General features: G+C 42.9%; 1 protein-coding gene across 5 annotated transcripts in view; it reads right to left on the minus strand.

The window, feature by feature from the left end:
- ATOSA (atos homolog A) overlaps positions 1-27,193 on the minus strand; it is a 44,862-nt gene that overhangs the window by 13,848 nt on the left and 3,821 nt on the right. For 2 of the 5 annotated variants that reach the window (XR_012788925.1, XM_075575713.1), the window contains exons 1-5: positions 22,287-22,440; positions 6,873-7,057; positions 5,346-5,548; positions 3,915-4,040; positions 1,218-2,706 (exon numbers count right to left, since the gene is read on the minus strand). Coding sequence is in view for 4 of the 5 variants with exons in the window: in XM_075575713.1 (XP_075431828.1) it covers positions 1,218-2,706; positions 3,915-4,040; positions 5,346-5,548; positions 6,873-7,057; positions 22,287-22,428 (2,145 nt within the window). In the remaining variant the exon portion in view is untranslated. Of the gene's footprint in view, positions 1-1,217; positions 2,707-3,914; positions 4,041-5,345; positions 5,549-6,872; positions 7,058-22,286; positions 22,441-27,193 lie in introns of those variants that run through there. The other 3 variants (XM_075575712.1, XM_075575714.1, XM_075575711.1) reach the window with 2 other exon arrangements.

Consider the following 27,193-nt stretch of genomic DNA (forward strand, 5'->3'; position numbering starts at 1 on the left):
GCGGGGTTGCGGGATTCCGACAATTTGATTTGTTCAAGAGCCGTCAAGTGACGTGACGGCCCTTGAAAAATCAAATTTTGCCGGCTTCAGATTTTCGCGGCGTCGCTCTGCTGCTGTTGCGTGCGCTTAGCGGCGGCAATGTATTTGTTTTCGGGCGACGTCGCGTCGCCGGCACTAGAAGCGCGGCCTAAGAATCTCTATAGGTGGAATTGTTCAGAAATACAAATATTAAGGCTGGTTTAATACAGTAAGAAAATAATGTATTAACAGACCCATAGGGGTTGCTTATTTAAAGAGAGATACTACTTGACAATTGACAAATAATGCTCAATATTTTGGCAAGAGCTTTGAAAAGAAAAAGTGGACCACACCGTGTAAAATAAGCCTGTTTTTGTTATGTTTATACCATTCCAACCTCCTATAAGAGCCACTTTTTTTCAGACTAGTTATGTTTTGTATGAACCATATGGAGATAAGTCTCACATCTTGGTTGCTGAAACACTGTTCCTATGGAAGATAACAATAGCGCACCCTTTTGACAAACTTCTTGAAGTTATCAGACTCTTGATAAAGGGCTAGTTTTGGGTCGAAACATTGTTTCCTTTTTGCCAGGGGTGTTAGCCAGATCCTTTTCACAGAACGCATTCTTTTAATGTCTTGCCTATACTGATCTATGAATTTGTATGTGATCTTTGTATATTACACTTTATAGTCTTTTGTATACATATACTTTAATACAAATACATATTTTTTGGCAGCATTTTTTTCATGTAGGACACTATCTTACTACAACTTTTTGACCCCTTCAATAACCGTCACAAAAAGTGAAATATACTTTGTTATGCACAAGTTGCATGTAGTCAGGGGCATACATCCTGTCTAGCGTGGCGGCTCGCCATGCTACCGAGTTCTCCATTTTGCAGTAAATGCAATTCTACCTTTCCACAGTAGTGCAGAGAATAGGCTTTTAATTTCATCCCGTGCTCAGCAAGAACAGCTTATCTTTGGAACTCAAAGGGGATATACTGTTCCTTGGATGTCACAACAGTTTCTCATTCATCTATTCTAGACTTCTAAATGTAATGTTTTTTTGCATGTAAACGATGCTACCAGCGACACCATGTCAAATAAACAGACTGTGGCATTGTAATGCATTTAACGACAATGGGTGCAAATCAGGGACCTATTTAAATGAATGATTCAGTACAAATACTTACTTGTTGGTCTGTACTCTTTAATCGTTCACACCTTGGCAAACCTCTTCCATTACATTTCCTTGGCCCTTGCGGGCAGCAGTCGCACTTTGTTGGGTCTTCATTCTCGTCATGGACAGTCCTCAGTTTCTCTTGCGTTTCTTTGCATTTCAAACTGTCTCTGTCCTTGTGGACGTGATTTTCAATGCTGAGAAGCTGACTGCTGTGGTCCGACCCTTGTGCTTGTCTTGTGTCCTTTTCGTTGCATGTAACCTCCGGCGTTTGGCAAATTCCTGGCGTTTTCATTGCCCCTACTTTTCTTGTACAGTTTTTGGAGTTATCTAGATGTTTATTGTGAGAACAGTCCGTGTAGGTCTTTCCATCTGGCAGAGTTTGTTTGTTTGTGCAAATTTTGTCATTTGTGTTGTTAGAGTTTGAGACGTGATTAACGGTTCCTTGGTTGCCAGCTTTTTCGATATGCTGGTCCTGGAGAACCTCTCCTCTCTCTGGCAGATTGAATTTATTTTCTTTGCTAGACAGCGGGATTGCAGACGAATCATCTTTACTTCGACACTTTTGAAATGTGCTGCAGACTGGTTCAGTGGATTGAACCAGAATAAGTTTCCTTCTTGCTTGCGGCTTTGGAGAGGTTTTCATTTCAGGGTTGGGTCTTGGAGAACTTATGGGGGTATCAGGGGCTGTTCTTATTTTTCTATCTTGTTTGTCTGTGGTTACAGTGAAATCGGAACTAGAGGTACAAGGGAGGGGGGTTTCCTTGTTTTTCTTTTGGATGTTGTTTTCTTCTTCGTAGGGGTTCTGGAACACTTTGGAATTAATAGAACTGGATTCACGCACGTTGAAAGAATGGCCAGTAATGAAAGAGTTTGTTTGATCACATTGAAGCAGATGCTGGGCAATCCTTGCTATGACCTCCTGTCGCTCTTGAATTAAAGAACCTATCAAAGGGTTTGCCTCCGTGGACTGGCTTGGATGTTGGCTGCTGGGTAAATCGACCAAAGAGAACGATTTAAAATTTCTAACAGACTTTTCTTGTGGCGTCGTCTTAGAGTCACTTAGCACATTGTAACACTGAAGTTTAGATGGCGGTGTTCCAATGTCATACCCATTACTCTCGCTAGAAAGCACCTTGACATTTCTAACAGGAGTAGTAAGATCCAGGTTTAAGCTGGTCCGGGAGTGCAGTAAACCTTCCGGTGCAACAGTCCATGTTTGCTTGCTACATGTATGCTGAGAGTTGGGTGCACTGCGTTGCCCAATGTCTAAGGGAGCCTGTGGCTTAGTGACACGCTGCTCATGTGGAGGCATTCTCTTCTCGTAGAAGCCAAGATTGCTGTGGATGCTACAGTTCAATACTGGATAATTGGATTGTCTAGGCAAAGACTGGACTTTTACTTTCAAGGCTACATTGTGTGATACGTTGGGAACAGGAAACACATGTTCAGTTGGTGAATGGGAAAAATTCCATTGTAGCTCTCCATCAGCTGCACTCACACTAGAAGCAAACACAGAACAGAACTATAAGAACTGCTCAATGCATTAATTTTAACAGTTATATCTTGAGAATTTCCTGAACTGTTCAGTAAGGAACCACCGCAACGAAATCCCCAAATAAAATAAACATTAAACAGATTTTTTTACTTTCTAAAATAAAAAAGGGACGTGTGCCAGGTCAACAGTGGGGAACATTTAGAGTGTGCCAGGACAACAGTGGGGAACATTTAGAGCTAATGGGACACGTGTGCACAGAACAGATAAGCGAAAACGGCTACTTCAGCTAAGAAGAAAGGACAAAACCACAATCTCATGCCAACATATGGTTTAGCCTCTTGGTGATAAGAATGTTATCAATCAAATAAGAAATGGAAGGGTACTGCGATAATAATTTGAGCACAGGGTAAGGATTAAGTCCTCTGCACTTTACCTGAAGTCTACCCTTCTGGGCTGTTCCCATACAAAGGATGTCTGTCTGATTATCTGTATGAATCCAGATTGCCTTTAATACAATAAATCTGATATAACAATAATAATTTTAAGCTCTTTGAGCAGGTATGGCTTTTTCCCAATATTTACTCTTATGTTCAGTGCATTTATTCCTGCATTCTATACACATTGTGTTCATTCTGTGAAGCGCTGCATACATTGATAATGATATATATAAGTATGCATGTATGTATACACACATGCACACTACGTCTCTGCAGTTTGGACACAGTCTGCGCTGCAAGTTTACCTTTATAAAATCACCCTCCTTTTATGTGATGTCACAGTGAAAAGTTCTTGTTAAATTGTTCCCAAGGTGAATTTAGTGTTTTATATCCATCTTTTTACTTATTACTCCAACTACCAATTATCACAAGTCACTTCTGGCTCCTGTACAACTCCTCGACTCTTCATTTCAAGATCTGAAAACCTTCTCTATCTGCTCCAGCAAATGTTTAGAGTGCCTGTCATTTGTGATGTGTACATACCTCCCAACATACCGAATATATTTAAGCCTATAGCAGAAACGTATCAAGATCATTTAGCAACTGAAATATTCTCCCAACTAAATAAATACTGCAACAAGCACCCGTTTTTGTTCTGAGATCTAATACTATTGTTATTAACTAGCCGGATGATCCACATTGACAAAATGAGCGTGCTTACTGCCTGCATACTATCTTGGAGTGTATTTAGAACGTTTAGTTTTCTCTAACTTACCGGTACAGAATGTTGCGTGGGACAGCGCCGTGAGACACACTCAACCAGGCGCTTAACTGAGAGAAGAAAACAAAGGAGCGGACAGCCAGCAGCAGGGTCTTCTCTTCAATGAATCGATCTCCACTCCTAAAAGTACAGAGACCGTACAAAATCTTGTCTCTTTAATGTATAAAAAACTGTTTTACTTGTAGCATAAATTGTACAGTTTGACTAAATGACCCTTTCAATACTTAGAGTACAAGATGTTTTTCAGGCCGTAAGATCACAGTATAGGACGTTTCGGCGCGGCCATCTTGCTGCATACCGACCAGCCGCAGGCATTTAGTCGTCGGCCGTTTCACCGCAAAAGCAAGTCCTTACCCCCTTACGGCTAATCAGACCACTTACGCTAAAAACCCTTAACCTAGGCCCACTTGCCATAACCCCTTAATCCCTTATGCTAATCAGGCCCCTTACCCTAAAAACACTTAACCCCTTACACTAACCCGTTAACCCCAACATCCCTAACCTTAACCCCTTACCCTAAAGTTAACCCCTGTAACCCCTTACTTATCCTCGCGGTGAAATGGCCGACGGCTAAAGTCCCACTCCAGTAAAATCATGCCTGACATTTAACTCATTTGTAATTAAAGAACAGATGCTGCAAAGCAAACTGCATCATTACAGCCGCAACACGGCTTATATTTGATGTTTTTATATAAATCTTAATGTACACCGAATTAGATCATTATTGAAATGTTCTATTCACTAAAGTATTACTTTGTTTCTATAAATGTTTCGAATTAATTAATAAAGGGGGTTGCGGGGAGGAAGAGAATAGTGGCGATTGCCGCCTAAAAAGCTCACATACAACTATATCTACAAAGTCCTCTTCTGCTGGTCTATTAAAAAATTCTCGCTGCAAATAATCCAAACAAATATGAAGTTAAAGCAATTCCGGAGAACTTGCTCATCATTATACCAGCTACGATGATACTGTGGCAGTCAAAGACTGAGCCACCTGGGCTGGAGCAGGGATATCCTGAAAACCGGACCTGGTGGTGGCCTTGCGGACTGGAATTGCCCACCCCTGCACTATGGTATACAAGTTGTATAAGAACGGTGACTATCCTTTCTAACAAGTCAACTATTGATACCATGACGTGTGTATACTTCTTCCTGAATCCTTATTATAGCTTTAAAATGAGCCAAAGAATGTTACTTTTGTCAGCAGCCACTTGAAGATGTCCTAAAGACAGCTTCGCTCAGTGGTTCTGGCATGGTTTCTAAACAAGTTTGTTCTTGGTCTTTATATATTAACAATTTTGTCAATGTTATCTTGACTCTTAGGCATCTTCTTCCCCATAAAAGCTACAAGCAACACTTCCCCACAAACTCTTAATTAGCAACACTTTATTTTAGCTCTGACGGTTTTTGCCACCGTAAACATACTGTCTGGGAACAGGCTCCAGGATCCACCTCTCCAGCAAGAGCGCGTCCTGTTTCATTGCAGGGTCATTTAAATCGCCCCCCTCTGTGCTTGGCCCTTCATCGCTATAGCAACAGTCTGGAATCAGCATCACCTCAACCATGATAGGAATATTACGTCTCCACAGAAGGGCCACCTCAGACCTAGTTTTTCTAGCTTGGCGGCACTGAAAAGAAATCAAGAGAATAAGCACAATATAGAAAGTGAACCTTTTTTGGGGGGGGGGGTGGGGCTAAAAGAGGGGGAGCAACCGTAATAACGTTACATGAAAACACAATGTTTATGTGCAGAAAGATGGTAAACTTGACTAAAAACAGCTTTTAGTTCAGTTAAAGTAACACGTGCAAACACCATTTTTTATACACACACTATAATATGTACTTTATATTATTTATTGCTTCTTTTATTTGCTCCTGGGAACGTTTTTCTTGTGCTTGTTAATTCAGACCCACATCTCTAGGTATATATATGGAAGCGATGGTGGTTTACGTCAGACACCCGCAGATCTTGTGACCTCAAATAGTCCACATAAACTCTGCGTTCACAAGACCTGCGAGTGGCTGACTTCCCACCACCGGTTCTATATTCAGTTAGATATGTATGTATCTATGTATGTACACAATAACTCTGTTGGTTACGCGAGTGCCCTCATCATAGATAGAGATCACACACACTTCCTCATTTCTATGGCCCAAAGTCTCCTGTGGTGGGTGGTGGGTGACTCTTCCGCTCTCCCACCCTTTATAACAAAACCTAGGTCTCTGCTGAGAAAGCAGAATCCATAACACCAACTGTCTGCTCTTCCCTCTGCTGTGTTCCTAATCCCAAGGCAAGCAATTTAAAGATCAAGGCTGGGAAAGAAAATGTGTGTGCAGATCTTTATTTGGCCATGGGTATTTAACTGTATATGTAACTAAGTGAATGTAGAAGCATTAAAGTGTGTGTGAGCTGGACTCTACCCTGTTCTTTTTGTGGTGCCAACAAAGTAGCAGACTTAATTGACATTAAAGTGAAGGAAAGATGCATAGTGTCAAAAGGAAATATCCAGGGACACAAAAGGTGGGGTTCTCCAACTATCCATTTCCCATCCACTCGCTGCAGAAATCTTGTAGCAGTTCAGCCAACGTGAACTATCACAATACTGGCGCCAATTTTTGGCTTGGCCAGTTGCCTGGTGAATTAATCAATCTTTGAATTTACACTTTGCGGACCATTTTCAATTTGAATAATCTTGCCAAGGACCATCATACTTCTATAGCTCTCGTCCTTTTATTTGGATATCGCATTGGGGAGAGCTTCATCCAGCACTGGATTTACTGGAACATAGAACCCCCAACCCATGGAACTGTGGCAAAGCAGCAGCAGCAGCAGCAGCAGCAGCAGCAGCAGCAGCAGCATCCCATGCGATGTCAAGTGCCATTCCAAGGCAACAATGTGAGCTAAAGCGGATGGGTAAAATGGGTTCATATTGGAACATATTGTATGCGTACCTGTGGCAACTTATCACTGCATTCATGCTTACTCGGCCCGGGCTGACTAGACTTTGCTGGAGGGCAGTGAAAGCCTTCTGCTCGGCCTTTCACAGAATGCTCTGGTGTTCGACCTTCAGTAATCAGCAAAGCAAGGTATACCAGGAACTCCTCTGCGTCATACTCAAAGAACTCATCAATGGAGTCTACAACAAAGAAAACAGGCAGATATTAAACAGTATTACATCATGTTGGGAGGAAACAGCCTAACCCGCACCGACAGACAATCTGGGACGTTGTAATATGGTGAACACCTGCTGGAAATTCCCAAACAGATCATTCCTGTCTGGAAGGGGAAACGAAGCAAATTTATAGCTGTAACAACAACCCAACAAGAAATGACGTTAAACTGTATTTTGTATAGCTCTGGTGACGTTATGTTACGTTGTTTAACTTTACTGCATCTACAACCGGATATTGCATAAACTGAATGTAATGTTATATAAAATAGCTACTTCTAACCATTTCTATCCTTGAAGAGTATTTTACGTGCGAACAGATAATACTGTTAAACTAGGATGTCATAACATGCAAGAACCAACTGTAATCACATTTCTGCAGTGGGTCATTAAAATATATGAGTAGCAGAATGTACTCATATGAGAGAGGTGAAAGATTTTAACTCTGATTGCCTTGTATTAGCACTTCCAGGATTTCACAAAACCAACCTGGCACATGCACAACTAACGGGTTTCATTTACATAACACGCCATTTCCTACATGCAGGAGGGGGGGGGGCGTGGGGGTTAGAAGCAGGTTACAGACAAAAATAATAAATGTATTCAGCAATATATATGTAATCCCACATATACTTGCGTCTGACAACAAGAAAGTTATTGTACGGTTTCCATTTAACAGTTTGATCCATGTTGGCAAAGGGCTGGTCTTTAAATGGTTAATTCCACCATGGAGTAAAAGAATGCATAAGCAAAATACAGACACGCCATTGTTACTGTACAAGCTCCGGTCAGAACTAGTACAAATAATTAATAGACAATTGCCAGTAGATAAAGCAGCAGCTGGCTTTGCTCCTCACACATTACACAGAGCTGCTTATTCCTGCAGCTGTATAATGTAACACATTTTTGTTTTATGCTTTCAGACAACACTTTTGGAGAATATTTCATTCATCCTTTGAATGACCCAGGGCCAAATTGGCTCACAAAACATCTACAATTTCAACACGAAATGTAATTAAGCCAAGATTATGCTAGGAATAAGATAATCTTGAAGATACTTTATGTTGGAGTGATGTCATAATATTGACGTTCTACCAATTTGTTCTGGCCATTAATTTTCACTAATTGCACAAAATGACCAGTTATTTTTTCCTGAATATTGTATTACCTGTGAACGCAAGTCCCCTCTATATAGAAAAATGTGATTTTATAACCACTGAAATAAAATGTGTAAGGTTGAAATACCATGATTAAGGCGAGTGTGGGTAACCACTTGGCCAGTTCTCCAATTGGTCTTTAGGGCCCCATGTAAAAGTGGGTAAGAAGCAGAAGGTGACGGTGTGCTTAGCTGCATGTCATTACCCAGAATCCCTGGCTGCAGTGGGAGCACTGTATGCCAAGCGATAATGGTAAAAAGCACGATTGCAGACCTGTCTGAGGCATGTGAATGTGCTCACAAGGGATATTTTCTTCCGAAGGCCGCGCGTATAGTGCCCGCGACGGCGACCAGGGCATTGACTGGTTCAGGGGCGGTCACATGAGGCGACAGCCCCTGAAAAATCAAATATTCCCGGCTTAAAAAAATCGTGGCGCTGTCGCGCTTACTATAAGCGCACACAGCGGCGACAATGCATTTGTTTTCGGGCGACGTCGCCGGCACTATAAGCTCGGCCTAAGGTCCCAGTGCGTTCTACAGCGCAGGTCTCTGCGTGCGCTGTGCGTACAAGAACCGCCCCCCAATCAGACTGGCTCCAGTACCTACCTCTGTGCGCATGTGGCAGTCGCGCTGTACTGCAAGTGTTCACAAATACTATTTTTTTGTATTTGGAACTTGCGACGGAGGCTTGGCCACGCCCCCGCCGGCGGTTCAGCCAATGAGGGCGAACCAGCCGCGTGAGGTCATGACCACGCCCTGCAAAACCCCCTCCACGCTCCCTCCCGTCGCAATCTCTCCCTCTGTCCCAAGACCGCAGTGAGGCGCTGTGCACTCGCCGCCCCCCCACGCCGGGCGCACTTGCAACAGTGCACACTGGGACCGCAGCCTACGTGCAGCGAGGGAGAGGGAGTAGCTCAGTTAGTAACGACACTGACTGGCACTGAGTTTGGAGCAGGGGAACCTGGTTCAATTCCCAGTGTCTGCTCCTTGTGACCTTGGGCAAGTCACTTTATCTCCCTGTGCCCCAGGCACCTAAAACATAGATTGTAAGCTCCACGGGACAGGAATCTGTGCCTGCAAAATGTCTCTGTAAAGCGCTACATAAAACTAGAAGCACTATACAAGAACATGTTATTATTATTACCAGTATGAAGACACCTGTGACGTATTGAGGCTCACGGACAGGAGATGGGTGAAATCTTGGGCGCGAGATTGCGAAACATGCAAAATTGACCCTTTGTAGGCAATTGACCCTTTGTAGGGCAATCAACAGGTCAAGCTTCAGGATATTCCAGTGTCAGCACAGGTGGCTTAATCAGTCCCAGCTTCAGCACAGGTGGCTCAATCTGTCTCAGCTTCAGTACAGGTGGCTCTGTCTTCGACTGAGCCACCTGTGCTGAAGCAGAGAAATCCTGAAAACCTGACCTGTTGGTGGCCCTTGAGGACTGGAGTTGGCCACCCGAGATAGCAGAAACCGCTTCCTGGTTATGAAACCGGTGATCTGCGGCAAGTGCTGAACATTTCTTATTCTCATTATCTAAAACCTACAAAGAATATCATTAATCGAATCTAGATTTAAAATAGGGCGCACACACCATGTTCTGCTCACCGTCCGGCGAGATTTCGCTGAAAGCTGACCAATTTAGCCACATTATTGGCCCTTTGAGGTTTGGCAAAACCTTTAGCAGGGAATCGAATTAAAAAAAACAACAACCCCCCCCCCCCACACCAAAAAGCGCTTGAAATGCTGCCAACGCATTTGGGACAGTTTGGTGCATCTCTGGTACTAAAGAACAATCACAGTGACCTATTAAAAGGAGTCTCAACCAGTAATGAAATGTATGAATCACCCAAACCACAGGGTGCAGCCTTGACACTACACATGCCTAATTATGCAGTATATGGAGACCAGCAGGCAAGGAGTTGCAGGCCACTCTGGCACTGCGGGGGTTAAGTGCACATAATTTATGAACCCTTTGATATGAGTGTACATTTTATATTGTGAAAAAAACACAAGAGGTGTTTGAATGCAGTTCAACCCTTTGGGTGCCCCATGACGTTGTCCAGGAGTAGCCAACTGCAGTCCTCAAGAGCTACCAACAGGTCAGGTTTTCAGGATATCCCTGCTTCAGCAAAGGTGGCTCAATCAGTCCCAGCTTTAGCACAGGTGGCCCAACCAGTGGCCTGGTCTTCGACTTAGCCACTTGTGCAAAAGCAGGGATAAATCTTGACAGTCACTACATCATGTGGTCTGGCACTCCTGGGGTTACATGATGCTACAGGAAAGCTTTCGAACCCTTCCCCCCCTCCAGGAAAGATCGTGTCCTCTGCTGCGCAGGACGCAATCTGCAGTGAAGGGAAATGGAAGAGGATGGCTCTTCTTCAGTTTCCGGGATAAGGGCCTGCCTCAGTCACGTGACCGCTTTCAAGAGCGCTTACTGGAAGGTGCCATGGCCCTCTGGCCTTCAAAAAGGGTTAAATAGAGAAATTTTTAAATAATTGCATTGGGAACACTTGCTCATCCCAATAATTATGAAGACACTCATAGAAACCTGATTCTGCTATGAATGATTTCCTCCTATGACATAGTTTATGACAACACTAACTCAGCACACACTCACTGTTAAACCACTAATCGCTAGATGACTAAGACTGCCTATTACAACCATGTTTCCCTCTGGTTACTGAAGTCTTTCTAATAAAAGGTGATACACTGCTCATGTTGTAGAAATGATGACACAGGCTGTTCAATGGGAACATCCCAAGTGCACCAAGCATCACCCATCTAAGTAGAGTAAAATGTAGCCAATACATTGCACGATAACGCGTTACCACTGGCGCGGGTTTTAACGCATTATTGTGTGACTTGCAATTTAAATGAATGGAGATGCGAATTGCAGACTATTTAATGCATGATCACGGGCGCAGCAATGCTGGCTAGATCTGCATGACACTCAAATTGTACTGATGCCAAAAGTATTAGAAGAGAGTAACGCCGTCATGGCAGAACCACTGCAAAAATGTACTTACTTGTATCTGTAGTATTAGCCATGTGATGAAGAGACTTCTGCAGTCTCAAAAGCTTAAGCACAAGACAACCTTGTAGGAAGGATACGTTGTTCCATTAAAAAAGGTATCACAGTCTACGAAGTACCTTACCCTTTCTGGGATCAATAGGGCTACCAGCACCCTTCAGAGAAGTAGGCGGAGAACATGGGAGCACTGGGGAGGAGGACTAAGTGAAGGTGGAGACCCATATGTGCATATGAATGGCACAACAAACAGAGAGGTCTACTAGTGTGTTTTATCTAGTTCTTCACAAGAATAAAAAGGGTGAAGGGGGTTGGGCAAAATCCAGCCCCTATTGTGCTTCTCTAGGTGTTATTTACAAATAAATCTGTTGTCAACGGCCTCTAATTCGGTTTCTATTGTTAGATCCATCAAGATCTATTTGCCAATGTTGCGTTGAAACTAAAAATACATATGTGTGTGGAGAGAAGTTAATAGCTTTACTTTAAAAAAAATAAAAGATAGAGAAAGGTACATACTGTATTACTTTTCTCCTCAATGCAATTGCTAGAACACTATGACAAATTAAGAAGAGACATGACCATGCCTTTTCTGTGGCACACATCTGTTGGCTTGGCAATGTGGTTGTTACGACTCTGGCCCTGAAAGGGTTAAGAGACAGGGGCACTGAGGTATACTCGGGCGCAGCTGTAAATGTACATTGAGGACCAGGCTTAGGGGAGGAAAAGGATGTCCGATCAGTGTCAGCGAGAGACGTGGCCACAATCAGTGAGAAATGGCGGAACACTCCATGATGTAGTAACTTCCACTGAATGGCATCGTAACGGTCTTCTCTAGCCTCATACGTAAATAGGGCTAGGCAGAGAGGTCGTACTTGGTACTGCTGGGCCCAACGAAGTCTTTTTTCGCAAACACAAGAAAACAATGGATGATTATAAGCTGGCAGGACAGGACAAGACTAACATTTGAGTATGTTTTTAAATTAAATGCTCCGTCGCTGTGTGCTTTATTTTGGCCCTGGCAGGCAGAATGGAACATTTGGTTGCTGCCGTCCCGCCGTGACCAACTCCCAGTTTGGGCAGGGGGTAACTTTGGGAGTTTCAGTGGTAGGGGTAAGGGTAAGGGTCAAGGGCTTTAGGTTAAGGGGTTAAGGTTTTTACGTAGGGGGTAGCATTGTAATTAGGGTGTTTTAGGGTAAGGGCTAAGGTTAGTGACTTACCTTAGAGAAGCGGCCGGCGGCTGAGTGTCCCGGCGGCGAGGTGAGCAGCGGTTACACGACAGCGGGCATTTGTTTCTATGTTCTAGACCGCTGGCAGGGACTATACCTTAAAAGATTGTTAACTAGACATGTAAATTACAAAATGTTAACCCTTTTAAAGCTCAGTAAGTGGTGTGACCATCGGAAGGAAAATACACCTTCACCATTTTTCTTTTACTGTTTAAACCTCCCAGTATGTCCCCAAATAGGAGGTGCAGCTTGGGTATGAAACGGCTGATTTATACAAAGTCAGCTGGCAACACAGAAAAACAACCCAGCCAGTGTTTTTATGGAAAAGGAGTCTCCTGCCTGACTCAGCCTTACTGCAGCACCACAAAAGCACTCTGTGTGTTATTATGAATCATTCCACTCGTAACAAAGTAGCAGAACATAACAAAACAGCAACTTACAGTATGCTAAATACACACACACACACACACACACACTTATAATCTATAAAGAATTATACACACACAAACTTTAGAAGCGTAAGGCCACGATTATATTCGCGTCACGCATGCGCCGCCGCCGGAAGATGTGAGTGGAGCGCAATGAATGCGCACATAGTGTGTGCGATTTTTTTAACCTACAATAGGAATTGTTGTTGCCGCGCAATGGCTGCGTCACGTGACATCACGGTCACACCTCCAGTGCATGTTTCACGCGCGCGTGACATCACGCGGTCGCACGCAAGAATGCAGTATAAAATGCAGCCTTAGAGAACCAATCAACAATTGGCTGATGCAGATGAGGAGTTGCAGCACCCATTCCTGATACCCCGCTTAAAGCCCCTACTACCAAGAGAGAACCCACAACAGATCGGTAGAGGACATACATCAACAAGTTTTCATATCCGATAATAACCAAACTCCTGCAGTGCCGAAGGGAACAGAAATGTTGTATTGGTTACAAAAGCAGTATAATTTGTCATTAATCCATGTTTACCATGCACTACACTGAGGATGCCTAACCATTGTAATAAATGGCCAAAGTAAGAGGAGGGTGGCTATAGCTGTCACGATAAAGCAGTAGCTTGTGCCGATTGCCGTGTTTGTGTGCATTTTGTTACTTACTAAAGTAAGAAATCTATTCTTGTCCTTTCCATCTGTTTTTATTTTAAATATCCGATGCTCCGTTTAGGAGATACAAGGGTTTGAAATATTAAGTTACAGTGGAGCTTCGCACCAGAGTCTAGTGCAGTTTAAAGGTTACCATGGTATCACCTCCTTTAAAAAAGAAAGACCAGGACATGCTCAGGGTGCAAAATACCAACATTATATGTTACACATATAAAAAGGCATATTTCTGCTTTAACGCAGTAAAACTACATTTCCCCCTTTTTCCATATTATTTTAATATGTAAAGCATGCGACAATGTATAATTCTACATTCTTACCCAAGCTGGTAATCGTTTGGTGCTCCTGTTATAAATCCTGATTGTGTGCATAACGAATAGCTACCTTCTAGTTGTGTGCTGCAGTCTGACATGCTGCAGCTGATATGTAACTATATGTATTACTAATTGTAACACATTATTGCTACACCTTTCAGAGTAATAGACACTGCTTTATGGAACATAGCAACATATCTGTTTGTGATACTTTGTTGGTAAAGGGCAGCGCTAAAAAATAAAAAAAAAGTGTGTCAGAGCCTGTTTCAAAAGACGAACTGGATATGACTTTCTAAATGGTTGCTGTACGTTTAAAAAAATCATTATAAATGGCAGAAGGAGTTAAACAAAATGCAGACAGTTATCTAATACAGCGGTGCGCAAACTGGGGGCCGCACCCGGGGGTTACAGAGGCCCCACGCTAAGAGCTCGAGGCCTCTGTAAATGTACTCACCAGCTTCTTGTCCACGTCTCCATGGCAACACAGCGTCAAATGACCCCGTTACCATGGAGACGTGACGTCAAATGTCGCGCTGGGTCACGTGATGTCATATGACCCCACAGCGTCGTTTGATGCTTCGTTTAAGGTATGGGGGGCACGATCGAGCACAAGAGCAGGTAGGGGGGGACGCAGCGCAAGACGTTTGTGCACCCCTGATCTAATACTACAGAACTAATTGAAATAAACAGGATTTTTCACGTTTTGCTACTTTATGTGCTAGAAGACACAATGAAGGAACGATATATTTAGATAGATATAAGACGTGACATCTCACAAGTTTATAAATGTCTTACCTGAACTACCCAACGATTAACGAGTACCTGTAGTACAGATTGCAGCATTATTTGACTGCAATGGAAATATTTAAAACCAGTTGTACGATGTGGTTTCAAAGGAAAGATAACTGTGTTCCTACTCTAACGCAAAAGGGAAATCAGCTAAAACAGGGCAAAGAGGTATTAACCTCAAAACCTGCACTAATTCTCTAGAGGAGATTAACAAACTGTCAGGACTCCAAGTCTAGTAATTGCAGATAGTACACACACACGTTGGTAGTGAAGTAATTAATCCATTCATCCAATCATTCTGTTCCTGAAGGTATTTACAGAGTACAACACTGATAGAGAATGGTGTACTATGGAAAGCAAGAAAAAGCCAAGACGCATCTGTATTCTCACTAAATTACTCCTGTGAAAATGTACTGGCCGTTAAATGAAAAAGGTCAGGGTTGATATAGGCTTTGAATTAAAGAGTTACTAGATCAGTAAAGAGGATCAGCAAAGACAGATTTGACAGGGCATCCAAGCAATCATTAAAAATAAATATATATTTAATTCATCTGAGTAAATAAATAAATAATTTAAAAAAAGGTGGTACATGCGATAGAGGGGTAGTGATTGTGCCCCACAGAGAGAGTGAGTGAGTGGGAGAACACGCAGGAGAGAGGGAGCGAGGGGAGAACGCGCAGGAGAGAGGGAGCGAGGGGGAGAGCGCGCCAGAGAGAGGGCAGGGGGTTGGGCACCAGAGAGAGAGATGGCGCGCGATAGTGTGGGAGGTGAGTGAATGAGAGCAGACAACTCACTCCCGCTCAAGGACTGGGGGCCATGGCAGAGACCTTGGTCCTGGGCCAGGAAAAGCTGTTGGCGGCCCTGGTCACATCTATGTAGAACTCAATTAAAATGTATTATACACAATGACAAATCTACATATTGAGCACCACTCCTTAAAAAGACATTATGGAATGAGAGAGTGCAGAGAGGAGCCACCAAATTAATAAAGGGGATGGACAATCTAACTGATGAGGAGAGGCTAGCTAAATTAGATTTATTTACATTAGAAAAGAGGCGTCTAAGAGGGGATATGATAACTATATACAAATATATTCGGGGACAGTACAGGGAGCTTTCAAAAGAGCTATTCATCCCAAGGGCAATACAAACGACACAAGGTCATACCTTAAAGGTTGGAGGAAAGGCGATTTCACCAGCAACAAAGGAAAGGGTTCTTTACAGTAAAGGCGGTTACAATGTGGAACTCATTACCCATGCAGACTGTGATGGCAGATACAATAGATTTGTTCAAGAAAAGGTTGGACATCTTTTTAGAAAGGAAAGTTATACAGGGATATACCTAATAAGTAAACATGTGAAGGATGTTGATCCAGGGAATAGGCCGATTGCCAATTCTTGGAGTCAGGAAGGAATTTATTTTCCCCTTATGAGATGTCATTGGATGATATGACACTGGGGTTTTTTGTTTGCCTTCCTCTGGATCAATAAGGAAGTACGGATTTAGGATAAAGTATCTGTTGTCTAAATTTAGCATAGGTTGAACGCATGTCTTTTTCAACCTCATCTTCTATGTAACTATGTAACATTTATATGGGATCATTAAGGTTACTGAAACTTTGCAAGAAGGGAAGCAGTGTATGAAGTGAAATCATTAGTTATTTGTGGAGTAAAAAGCGCTCGAGGCGTGTTCACTTGTTCATAGAGAAACAAGGGAAAGATCTTTGTGGGGAATTATCTCTGGTGTAGAAGGCTTATTTACTGTGTTGGAATTACGTGTAGCCTTAAAACAGCAATCACGCATGACAACTGTTCTATGTATTTTTAAATCTTACCTAAAGTGGACCATCGGTCGTCCTATGATGGTTCTGGTGATAACGAATATTTTTCTGTGCTGGTTTTGATAACTAAAAAAAACAAAAAGCTACAAACATGGCTGGCATCAAGCAATGACGTTGGGCTTTTCTATTTGCTGCTGGAGCAAGCGCTGACCCCGCAACCATAGTTTCTCTGTTTTGCCCAATAGGACCCTGGTCCACTCCCAAACCAAGGGGTCCCTGGATGTCGGGAGTACATTGATCAGCTCCAGTGAATCCCCAGTTCAGGCAAGGGACTGCTGCTCTAAACCTTCAGTGCCCCTATAACATGAAGGGGGCAGCAAACTGGGGGGGCGCGGCGATTGCAGAGGCCCCGCGCTCTTCCCCAAGGCATTTAAATTAAATGCCGGGGGATCGCGTGAGGCCTCTGCAACCTCACTTAGGCCTCGTTCAGGGTGCCAGAGGCAGGAGTTGGAGGGCGGGCGTTCGCGAGGGCGGGCGGCAGTCTGCTGCGTGATGTGTGTTCATCCTCCCCAGCAGACTTTTTCAGGAGTTGAGGAGGCGGAGAGGGGGCGGGGCTACATACGGCAGCTTAGGGATCCAAGTTGCAGTCTTGAAATCATACTCAAGAATGATTTCATTGGCTGCCGGGGTACCAGTGACGCTGCTGCAGCTTCAAAAAACGACTTGGGTTGTTTATTGAAACTGTAGCCAGCGTCAACTCCGTACTTCGGCGACAGGGCAGCTGCTACCCTGACAACCAGTATTCAATTTGAATACATTGTGTCCCACGGCAGCACGCCCTCCCTCCGAAGCCTGCACCCTGAACGAGGCCTTAGGCTACGGCTCCAGTGGTCAATGCTGCACACACGCCTGGCGCGTGCACGGGTGAAAGCCACGATCTGCGATGGGATGCGCGGCCATGACGGGGGGGGGAGGGGGGCTTTGCGCCCACACACACGGCGACTGGAGCATGCCCCATAGAGGGCTGTGCTGTTGTAGCGGCCACTGGGGACCTGGCCTAACCGTGATTCAGTCGGCTTCGGCGACGTGGCCACAGATTCATTTGACAAGGAAGTGCCGGAGGTGGCAGGACCCTCCAGCACTGAATCGGTTAACACAAGCATCTCAAAATAAGAGCATTTGAAAACTAAGAACAGAAAACTGCCCTAAAAAAAACAGATGGAAAATGTTGTTGCAACTGCATAGAAACGTGGGGTCAGGTGGGGGAGGGGGTTCTAAGCCTTTATTATCTTACAGGAAAGTAGGCTGAAAAGCCAATTTTATAACGAGTTACACCAAGTGATTATACAATGCACCGATTATTTAGGATTGGATTAGTGAGAAGATAAAGTTACTGTGCACATGCAATTAACCGAGACCAAAAATGAAAAGCCTTTTTACACCAAGTACTTTTTAGGACTAGAAACTGTAGTTGTTTCAATTGCTAAAATTACATTTAAAAAAGGGGCAATCTTAGCATCTTGTTATTAAACCCCATCCACACATTCTCCAATCTCCTCCAGTATCAAATCATTTATTATGCCATCTTTGGATGAATAATTCGCGCTTGCTCCAGCAGCCAATAGAAATGTCACGTCATCGGGAGAGGACATCTTGGCTTTCTACTGGTGACCACCATGTTTGTAGGCCGTTGACCTAGTGGTTGTATTGTGTGTGTGTGTGCTGGTTTTGACACATATCTCTGGAACAGGGGGGGAAATCGCTGGGCTTGCTGCTTTAAAATCTCCCAAGAGGATTGTGTTGGGGGAAAAAAAAAAAAAAAAAATGTTATGTATGTATGTATGTACGTACGGAAAATTTTGAAATGATTACAATGAACTGGTGCTTACACAGAAGAAAAATCAAGATCAGTATTATTCAAACATTTACAAAACAAACAAAAAACATATTTGCTTAATACAACGTACAATAACAGAATCCTTCATGGTGGTCTCTGCTTTTGACCTTGGCAAGGATAAAAGTCCAAGGCAAACCCTCCTTGGTCAACAATAGCCAAGAATAGACTTTGTTTGATACTAATGCAGTAGGAGGTTATTCATCTGTTTACACCTACAGCATGTCTAATCCAGCTAAGTACCAAGAACAGTATTTACACTAGTTAGAACTAGTTTGCTGAATCATGTTGACTTACCCATATTTAAGTTGCTTTCTTATGATCTACTGACATACATTTTGCATAGGACTACTCGATCTTCATGGTTTCCACATGCTGTATATGATGCAATATCACGGAGTGGACTATCTTCCTTAAATAGGGCTTGTACAAATCATTTTGTTGAGCAAACCAATGCTCCAAAATACTTGCAACCAAGGTTTGGGTGTCAGGGGTACAGGGTGATAAAGTGACTTGCCCAAGGTCTCCCGAGCCAAAGCCAGTGTTATTTCTATTAACAACAGGCAAGGCATTATTTAAAAAGCAGGTCCCCCAAAAACCAGAGATTCCATTGGCGCCATTCTAAGCTTAGGGGGCCCACAATTTATAGCTTGTTACCATGTTGAATATTTCTCAGGCACTGAATGTCACATATTTTCAATTACTTGTCTAAATTTACAAGAATATCCTAGAAGCAATGTATTTACAGATCTGAAGCACGACCTAAGGGAAGATTGACCAAAGTCTTTTGCTGGGCAACACACCACACCACACCACACACACACAAAATCTGGTGTTAACTGCCTCAGACTTGAACAGCAGTTAATCACAGGATCGGTTGTATTAACCCACACTGGACTTTACTGACTCTTACCAAGTGTTTGACTTAAAATATTATCATGATTACACTACCACAGAAAAACAGCTGGCGATTCAGAATTAGTCACCAGGCCTTTTTATTTAAAACATTTCATGCCAAACATCCACTTCTAATTTTAAGGCAGCCCTACTTATTCAATATGGATGAAGGAACAAAAAAAAAAAAAAGGGAACTGCTTCTTGGGTTTAGCCTCACCAGAACCGTTCTAGCTATTTTAGAATTTACACTGAAAGAGAATTTTATTTTTGGGTCAGTTCCATGCAATACACTGATTTTATATTCATTGAAGGCCGTTTTACATTTTACGTTACCAACGAATACAGCACAGTTCTGCCTATACCATAAAGAATTCATTTTTGGGCTTTAAAAAAAAAAAAAAAAAGGTATCTCTATATGCAACAAATCTACACTACGAAGACTAGAACTTTGATATACTTTTATTTTGAAGTAAAAAGGCAACACAGAGGACATCCTCTTACGAGTCAAAGATCAAATGGCAAAATATTACCTAATCATTACCCAACTACTGAAAGCCTCTGAAACCAGTGAGATTTTTTCGCATCAATAGCTGAAATATTACTTTAGTACGCTCTGAAATATTCTCCGGAATACTTTTTGCTATTCAACGATTCTTCTTTTTCTTTTTTTTTGTGAGCTTAAAAAGGAGCTAGTCCAAGTTTTTTTTTTTTAATGTATGGGAAGCAGGGTGTCTCCGAAGCTGAAATGTGCCATCTTCACTCATAGGACCCCCTAATGCCCGAGTTACTTACCACTAGAGATGGCAACGGGTATCACCCCACTCCAGGGGAAAATAAAATGGCGGTTTAAATCTCGGGTGTTACCCGGGGCCAATAGGAGCCTGTAATGTTATCCTTTGTGGCTTCCTATTGGCACGCGTGACACAGGCAATTAAAAGACCAGAAAGTACTTGAGCAGGGGTGGCCAACTCCTGCCCTCAAAGTGCCACCAACAGGTTAGGTTTTAAAGGATATCCCTGCTTCAGCACATGAGGTGCAAAGACAAAGACACTGGGCCACCTGCGCTGCAGCCAGGAAATCCCCAATACCTGGCCTGTTGGTGGCCCTTGAGGTCTGGAGTTGGCCACTGCAGTATTACCACAACCTTCACCAGCAACTATTTTCAAAACCAAGGTGTACCCAGGTCCCCAGAGCTGAAATTAACCACGCCTCCCATGGTGGGGCGGAGGGGGGAGGGGGCAGGAAGGAGGAGAAGGAGCGGCTCAGTGAGTAAAGACACTGACTGAAGCAGGGGAACCCGGTTCAATGCCCGGTGTCTGCTCCTTGTGACCTTGGGAAAGTCACTTTATCTCCCTGCGCCTCAGGCAAAAAAAAAAAAAAAAGAAGGATTGTAAGCTCCACGAGGCAGGGACTGTGCCTGCAAAATGTCTCTGTAAAGCGCTACGTAAAACTAGCAGCGCTATACAAGAACCTGCTATTATTATTAATAATAGAGATAGAGGGAGTGAACGACTCCTTTAAAAATTCCTTTGTCATTTTTAAAGATCTGATTCCATATGGTTCTGCGGAGTCTTTTCTCTTGCAGATAATCTGTGAAAATGCCATCCAAAGCTGCTGAGTCACATCTTACATTGCACTTTTGTTTACATTAATCTTGGAAAAGGTTAACACCTTACATTTATCAAATTATAAATGTTGGTCCCGTTCCACAATAAAATGTGATCCAGCCTCTGGCAAGCTATGTGACGTACTTCCAGCACAGCTAAGTCTGTGTCAGCAGAAGAATGTTTGTTACAGCTCATGCGAGATGTGGAAAAAAAGAAAGGTCTTTTGACAATACATCACCTGCTACTGAAAATGAAAAGGAGGAGCATGGAAAAGCTACAAAGAATAAGAAATGTGCAGCACTTGCCACAGATCACAGGTTTCTGCTATGTCTGAGGTGGCCAACTCCAGTCCTCAAAGGCCACCAACAGGTGTTCAGGATTTCTCTGCTTCAGCACAGCTGGCTAAATCAGTGGCTCAGTCTTCAACTGAGCCACATGTGCTGAAGCAGGGATATCTTTAAAACCTAGGTGGCCACCCCTGTGCTACAGTATGTACTAAATGGACATTCAATTTCACAAATCTTTACTTGGCCTAAAATATAAATCAGTTCCCTAAATTCTAATGAAACATTATTACCCAACTACATATCCCTAAGGCTGAATACTTGTCGACGTTCACTCATGCGACTATCTGATTATACAAAAACGCTCTCAATTTTATGACATGCTTTAACAGGATCCTGTGCGTACATCACATCACAAACACTATACATTAAGCAACGTTTGTTTGTTCTCTTGTAAAACAAAACATTTTTTTTAAATTAGTGTTGTTTGGTTGTAAAAGAAAGTGTCCATTTATTTTACCCTATTTCCTAAAAACACACATACACCGCTGATGAAGAATCCTGAAATAAGATCAAGAATGTTTCTAGGAAGACAGTGCCAACACACTGCAGCTGTGGCTTATCAAACTGTGTTCAAAGTCCCTTGTGGTCCGATTTTGCAGCCTAGAGCTTTTACTGTAATAGATTTAAACATTCCCATATTCAACATAATCATTCATTGTCTAACAGCCGTTTGCTACATAAAGCAACATATTAAGTGGAGCTAACTACAATTCGATTGCAAGCTCTTCTGGGCACGGATTGTGTTTACTTTTAGGTTTAACACTTTTTCCTGTATGGTTTTACGATACCTTCTATTCTAATGGCTGTACTGTAAAGCCCTTTATAAATGATTGCCAACAGATCGATAGAAATGTACATACATGAAACAATCAGCTTGTGCCTTCAAGGAATACACTGTTCATTAAACACTGGTAGGATGTCAGCATATTGAAGCTAACTCGGTATATATAAATGCTGCAGATTGCCATATTAAAACGCGTACTTTTTAAGTAACCAGATGTTGTCGAAAAGCAGCCCCCATTCGAGGAACTCCCTTAATTTACACACCTGTGCTATGCGGCACCTTGTATCCATTGTAAACATAAACAGGAACACTAGTGTGGTGGAGCAAGTCTTCTGTTGTAATTAGCTGCACTGATGGTATCTGATGGATCCAGATGGTTAAAAACACATCCTGCTTGGTGAACATGTTCAGCCAGTGTTGGTGTAAGACATTTGGTTTTCACAAAGAAGGCAGGCTGAGAATGCACATAGCAACAGCACTGGGCATCTGATTGGACGGGAGGTGTCCTTAAACCCTCCCCGGCTGCGAAGGTCTACTATGGTTTCCTGCCGCTCTGGCAGCTAATACAATGTTTTCATTTCTCCTCCTGTGAACTCAGCTGTATTGTGGTCTACTTCAGGACATCAAGGCAGGGAACTTCACGTATAGCTTGGGTTAGTAGAAGCAGTAAAAACATAGCAATTGTTAACATGAGACCTTGGCTGCATTAAAGGCCAAGCAGTTCACTGCGGAAATAACCCTTTGGTTGCAAGCAAAATGGAAAATAAAAAAACAACACAAACCAGATTCTACGTATAAGACAATCTGTCACGTTGGTGCTGAAAATCATATGTAGTTAAAGTCTTACTTTAAAAAAAACAAAAAACTTTATTTTTATTTTATTTTTAATTTAAAAAGGCCCGAAGCCTGCATTATAGTGTTCACATGGCAACTAGTCCTCAAAGAGTCCGCTTTCCACTCCACCAGGCGGCAGAGAGCTGCTTTCTATACAGGACTACATATACACACAGACACGAGTGTACATATCCAATGTATTCATAATTACAAATGTTTTTTTTTTACAAATAATGTACTAAAATAAAGGATGTGCATCATGTGAAAAATGAATGTTTTCCTTTTCTTTGTGTCTGCGTAATGTATGCATATCAGCTACTTCAATATTATCCGTTAGACAAAAATAGCATCATTCTACATTACAAAGAACAAAAGGATTGCCAGATAGCGCCATCACCAACAGTCACTAGATTAACAGGTTGTCAACCCCTTCAAATGTTTCTTTCCCATAGAAATGGTAAAAGTTTAAATACATTACTTAAATTAAAAACAAACAACAAAAACCTAAATAAATCTGATTTTTGTACGTTTCACTGCTGTTTGTTCACTAGAAGGAACAGATTTTAAAGAACCCTACTATTTCCTGTGTTTTCCCCCAAAAATGGTCCATCAAAATTATTATTTTAGTATTTTATTACTATTTGGGCCAGATTCAACTACTCTCTGACTTGACACTACATGTATCCCGCCTTGTCTGTCACATGCAGCCTTTTGTACAATTGGAACAGCCTCTGCTGAGCATTTTATCTTTCTGTACAGACCCTACCTTGCACAAAACAAAATTGTAACATCGGTCAACATCAGTGACCTACAGGCTGCAGATTTCTGCCATTGACGTCAAGCTGTAATGACTGACCTGGTGACACCATTGCCGATTCTGTAATCTAGCAGCAGAGCGGTGAACAAAGAAAGAAACTTTCTCCTGCTGAGATTCTCTCCCCCTTCCATCCAATTTTTAATACATGGAAGGGAAGCAGGACGGGGGGATCTCCACAGCTGAACCGCGTTAATTTCAGCCCCGGAGACCCTCTCGTTTCGGAGGTACTTACGGGTAGGGTCCCACCATTGGCCTCGTCTGCAGGGGACACAAAATGGTGGCTTAAAGACCTGCGTTAGGCCGTGCTCATAGGGCCGGCGACGCCACCCCAAAACAAATGCATTGTCGTCGCCGCCGCGTGCGCTCATAGTAAGCGCGACGGCGATTTTTTGAAGCCGGCAATATTTGATTTTTCACATGAGGTGACAGCCCCTGAACCAATCAATGGCCTGGTAGCCTGCGCCGCCGCAAAGCGAAATACAACCTTCGCTAGCGGCGACGGGTGACGTCACATGTCGCGGGCACTATACGCGCGACCTTATATGGACTAATAGGTAGTCGCAACATCACTGCTGTGGCTTCCAATTGGCCCGTGTGACGCAAAGATTTAAAAGTCAGGAAGTAACTGGCAGCACCTACGTTGCGTATCTCGGAAACCAGGGGGTCCCTAGAGCTGCATATAACGCAGTTCAGCTGTAGGGACCCTCTGCTTCCCACTTATGTTTAAAAAAAAAAAAAAAAAAAGAGAAGGAGGGTAATAAAAAGGTGTAGATCGCTCTTTTAAAAGCCAGAGAAACACTTCATTGCGGTTCAACAAAATAGTCACACTTGATTTGAAACTGAATTTTCAGGCGATTCTTGCGTTTGTTCTCTTTAGTGAGCGAAGCCACAAGGGCAGAGTTGGCTGCACCCAACGCATCCACTCACAAGTTAAACCCACCGAGATACAAACAGGAGCTCGCTGCTATTTCCGGCAGATCTGTGCTAAATATGCAGGGTGATGGAAAGAAAACAAAGTTCACAATTATCTGACCAGGGGAGGGTGTTTCTGTGCCTTTTTACGTGGCATGGTATAAATGGAGCACACATGCAAAATAATCAATCTTTTCTAGGTACGGGACAACAGGGCATTATCCTGGGGGGGTAGCATTTAAGAAAAATGCTTGTGGAAGGTAAGGGAATCTTCCACAGAACAGGGAGGAAATGCATTTCTTTCTTAACACTTAAAAAAAAAATGGAAGCTGCAACTCGATACAAACAGTATGGTTTGTGGTATTTTAGAGGAGCAATTCTTGTGCTTATTTTTTTTTTTCTTCAACATAGGTTTGAAGCAGAGGGTGTCTGGAGCTGAACACGGGATACAGACCTCCGTAGGGGGAGCCGGTATGACGACAAAGCTTAAAGCTTCCGCGTGACGTGGGCCAATAAGAAGACGAACCCGATGATGTCACAACTTCCTATTGGCCTGCAGGGCATAGGAGCTTTGAAATGCCACCATTATGTGAACCCTAGCGAAGCGGCTACTGGCACCCCCCTTCAGGGGTATCTCGGGAAGCAGGGGGGGTGGCGGGCTTCCCGGAACTAAAATTAATGGTGTTGAGCTCTGGAGATCCCCTGCTTCAATCCCTTGCTTGGATTGCCACCTTAAACAAATATCACTGACATGATTAATCTTTTGAGTGCCGGAGAGGCCACCGCACCAGAGGGTCCCCTCCGGCACTTCGCGGTCACGTGTACGCTCCTCGCGACCATCACGAATTACAGAACGAAACAGGAAAGGGGTCCATCCTGTCAGATCGTGTTCTGCTGTAGCTACCATGTTGCCATGTGAGCACGTCCTGCTTTGTGCAAGCGTCAAAACGCATGATTATCTCAATCTCTAGTTTAGGAGTTTACCATGGTAACCGTTAGACTGCACTGGGCTCTGGAGAGAGCTCCATTTTAACCTGCTGACACTTGTATCTCCTGAACGGAGCGTCAGATTTAACAAATAAAAAAAAACCAACACAATTGACACAGATTAGAATTTGGCGTTTATCGGGGCATGTATTTTCCGTTTTCATACTACCCACGTGTTGCCCTTGTCTCCTACCTGTGGCTAGGTTTGTTAAAAAAAGAAAGAAGATGAAACCCCCGGACATGTCGCGTTGTTTTTGAGGCTTTTATCAGCTGCAACAGGAAATGACGTATTATGAATCGGTGGCGTTTTTCCGGTTAAAACCTAAAACCGGAATCCCTATTTATAATCCAATAATGCCCCTAAAGGCAGGATTATCTGAAGTGTGCCAGACCGTAAAACAAAAACAAAACGGTTGACAAAAAAAAGTTAAATATAAATTATTATGAGTCTCACAACCAACAGAAAACACTTCTCAGACGCTGCCCGAAATAGGGCCTAATTATTAGGCGAAGAAGTTTGAATGTTATGTTATGGTCATATTACTGGGAATATTTTTAGACCCACGCTATTTATAAGCTGGTCTAAATAAATCCAGAGGAAATGCTAAGAGGCTCCATTTACTGGCCACATAAAAACACTGGCTGGATTTAAAAAACAGTGTATAAAAAAAATAACCTTGTACTGGCAAAGCAAGTTTAAAATGTCCTAGAAAAAGTATGTGCCTAAAGTAGCAAGTCCCCCAGAAGCTTACATGAGTTTAAACTCAATGTTATCTTGCACTTGGTGCAGGGCTGCTCAACGCCTGTCCTCCAGACCCCCCAACAGGTCAGGTTTTAAGAATAGCCAAGGTTTTAAGGATATACAAAATAAAGATGCTGTTGGCCAACTCCAGTCCTCAAGGGCCACTAATAGGTCAGGTCCAGGTATTGGAGATATCCCTGCTTCAGCAAAGGTGGCTCAATAAATACCTGTGCTGAAGCAGGCATATCCTGAAAACCTGACCTGTTGGGGGGAGGGGGCGGTCTTGAAGACTGGAGTTGAGAACCCCTGCCTCAAGTGTTAAACATCATTATTTTAAGCTCTACCTTCTGGAGGTCACCATGGTAACCGTCAGACTGCACTGTGCTCGGGAGAAAGCTCCATTTTAACCTCCCGGACACTTAATATTTCAAACGCTTGTATCTCTTGTATCTCCTGAACGGAGCTTTTGCAACAAATACAGCGTTGGAAAGGGCAAATAAAGATCTCTTAAAGCAGATTTAAAAAGATTGTGGGGGGGGGGGGGGGGGTGAGGGGAAGACAACGCAGGCTGATGTTTTAACACAACAAAATAAAATTACTGGTTACAGGTGACACCTTTTTTTATTATTAACCAGTTATAACCCATTAACCACTTCCATGCTGGAATGCATTTACTTTGGCAAAATGTCTAAAAATATTCCAGTATAAAACAGATTCGTTAAGACATATTTCCATATGAAAATCCATTTCCTTAACTGCAGCAAGAAAATGGAAGCCATGTGATCTGCTTTATTTTGTTTGATTAAGGAGTTAACCCAGATGGAGGTCGTGTATGTTTTTTTTTTTTTTTTTTGGCTATACAAGGGCCATTTATGCTT

This window comes from Ascaphus truei, chromosome 18, assembly GCF_040206685.1.
Source record: "Ascaphus truei isolate aAscTru1 chromosome 18, aAscTru1.hap1, whole genome shotgun sequence".
Lineage (NCBI taxonomy): Eukaryota > Metazoa > Chordata > Amphibia > Anura > Ascaphidae > Ascaphus > Ascaphus truei.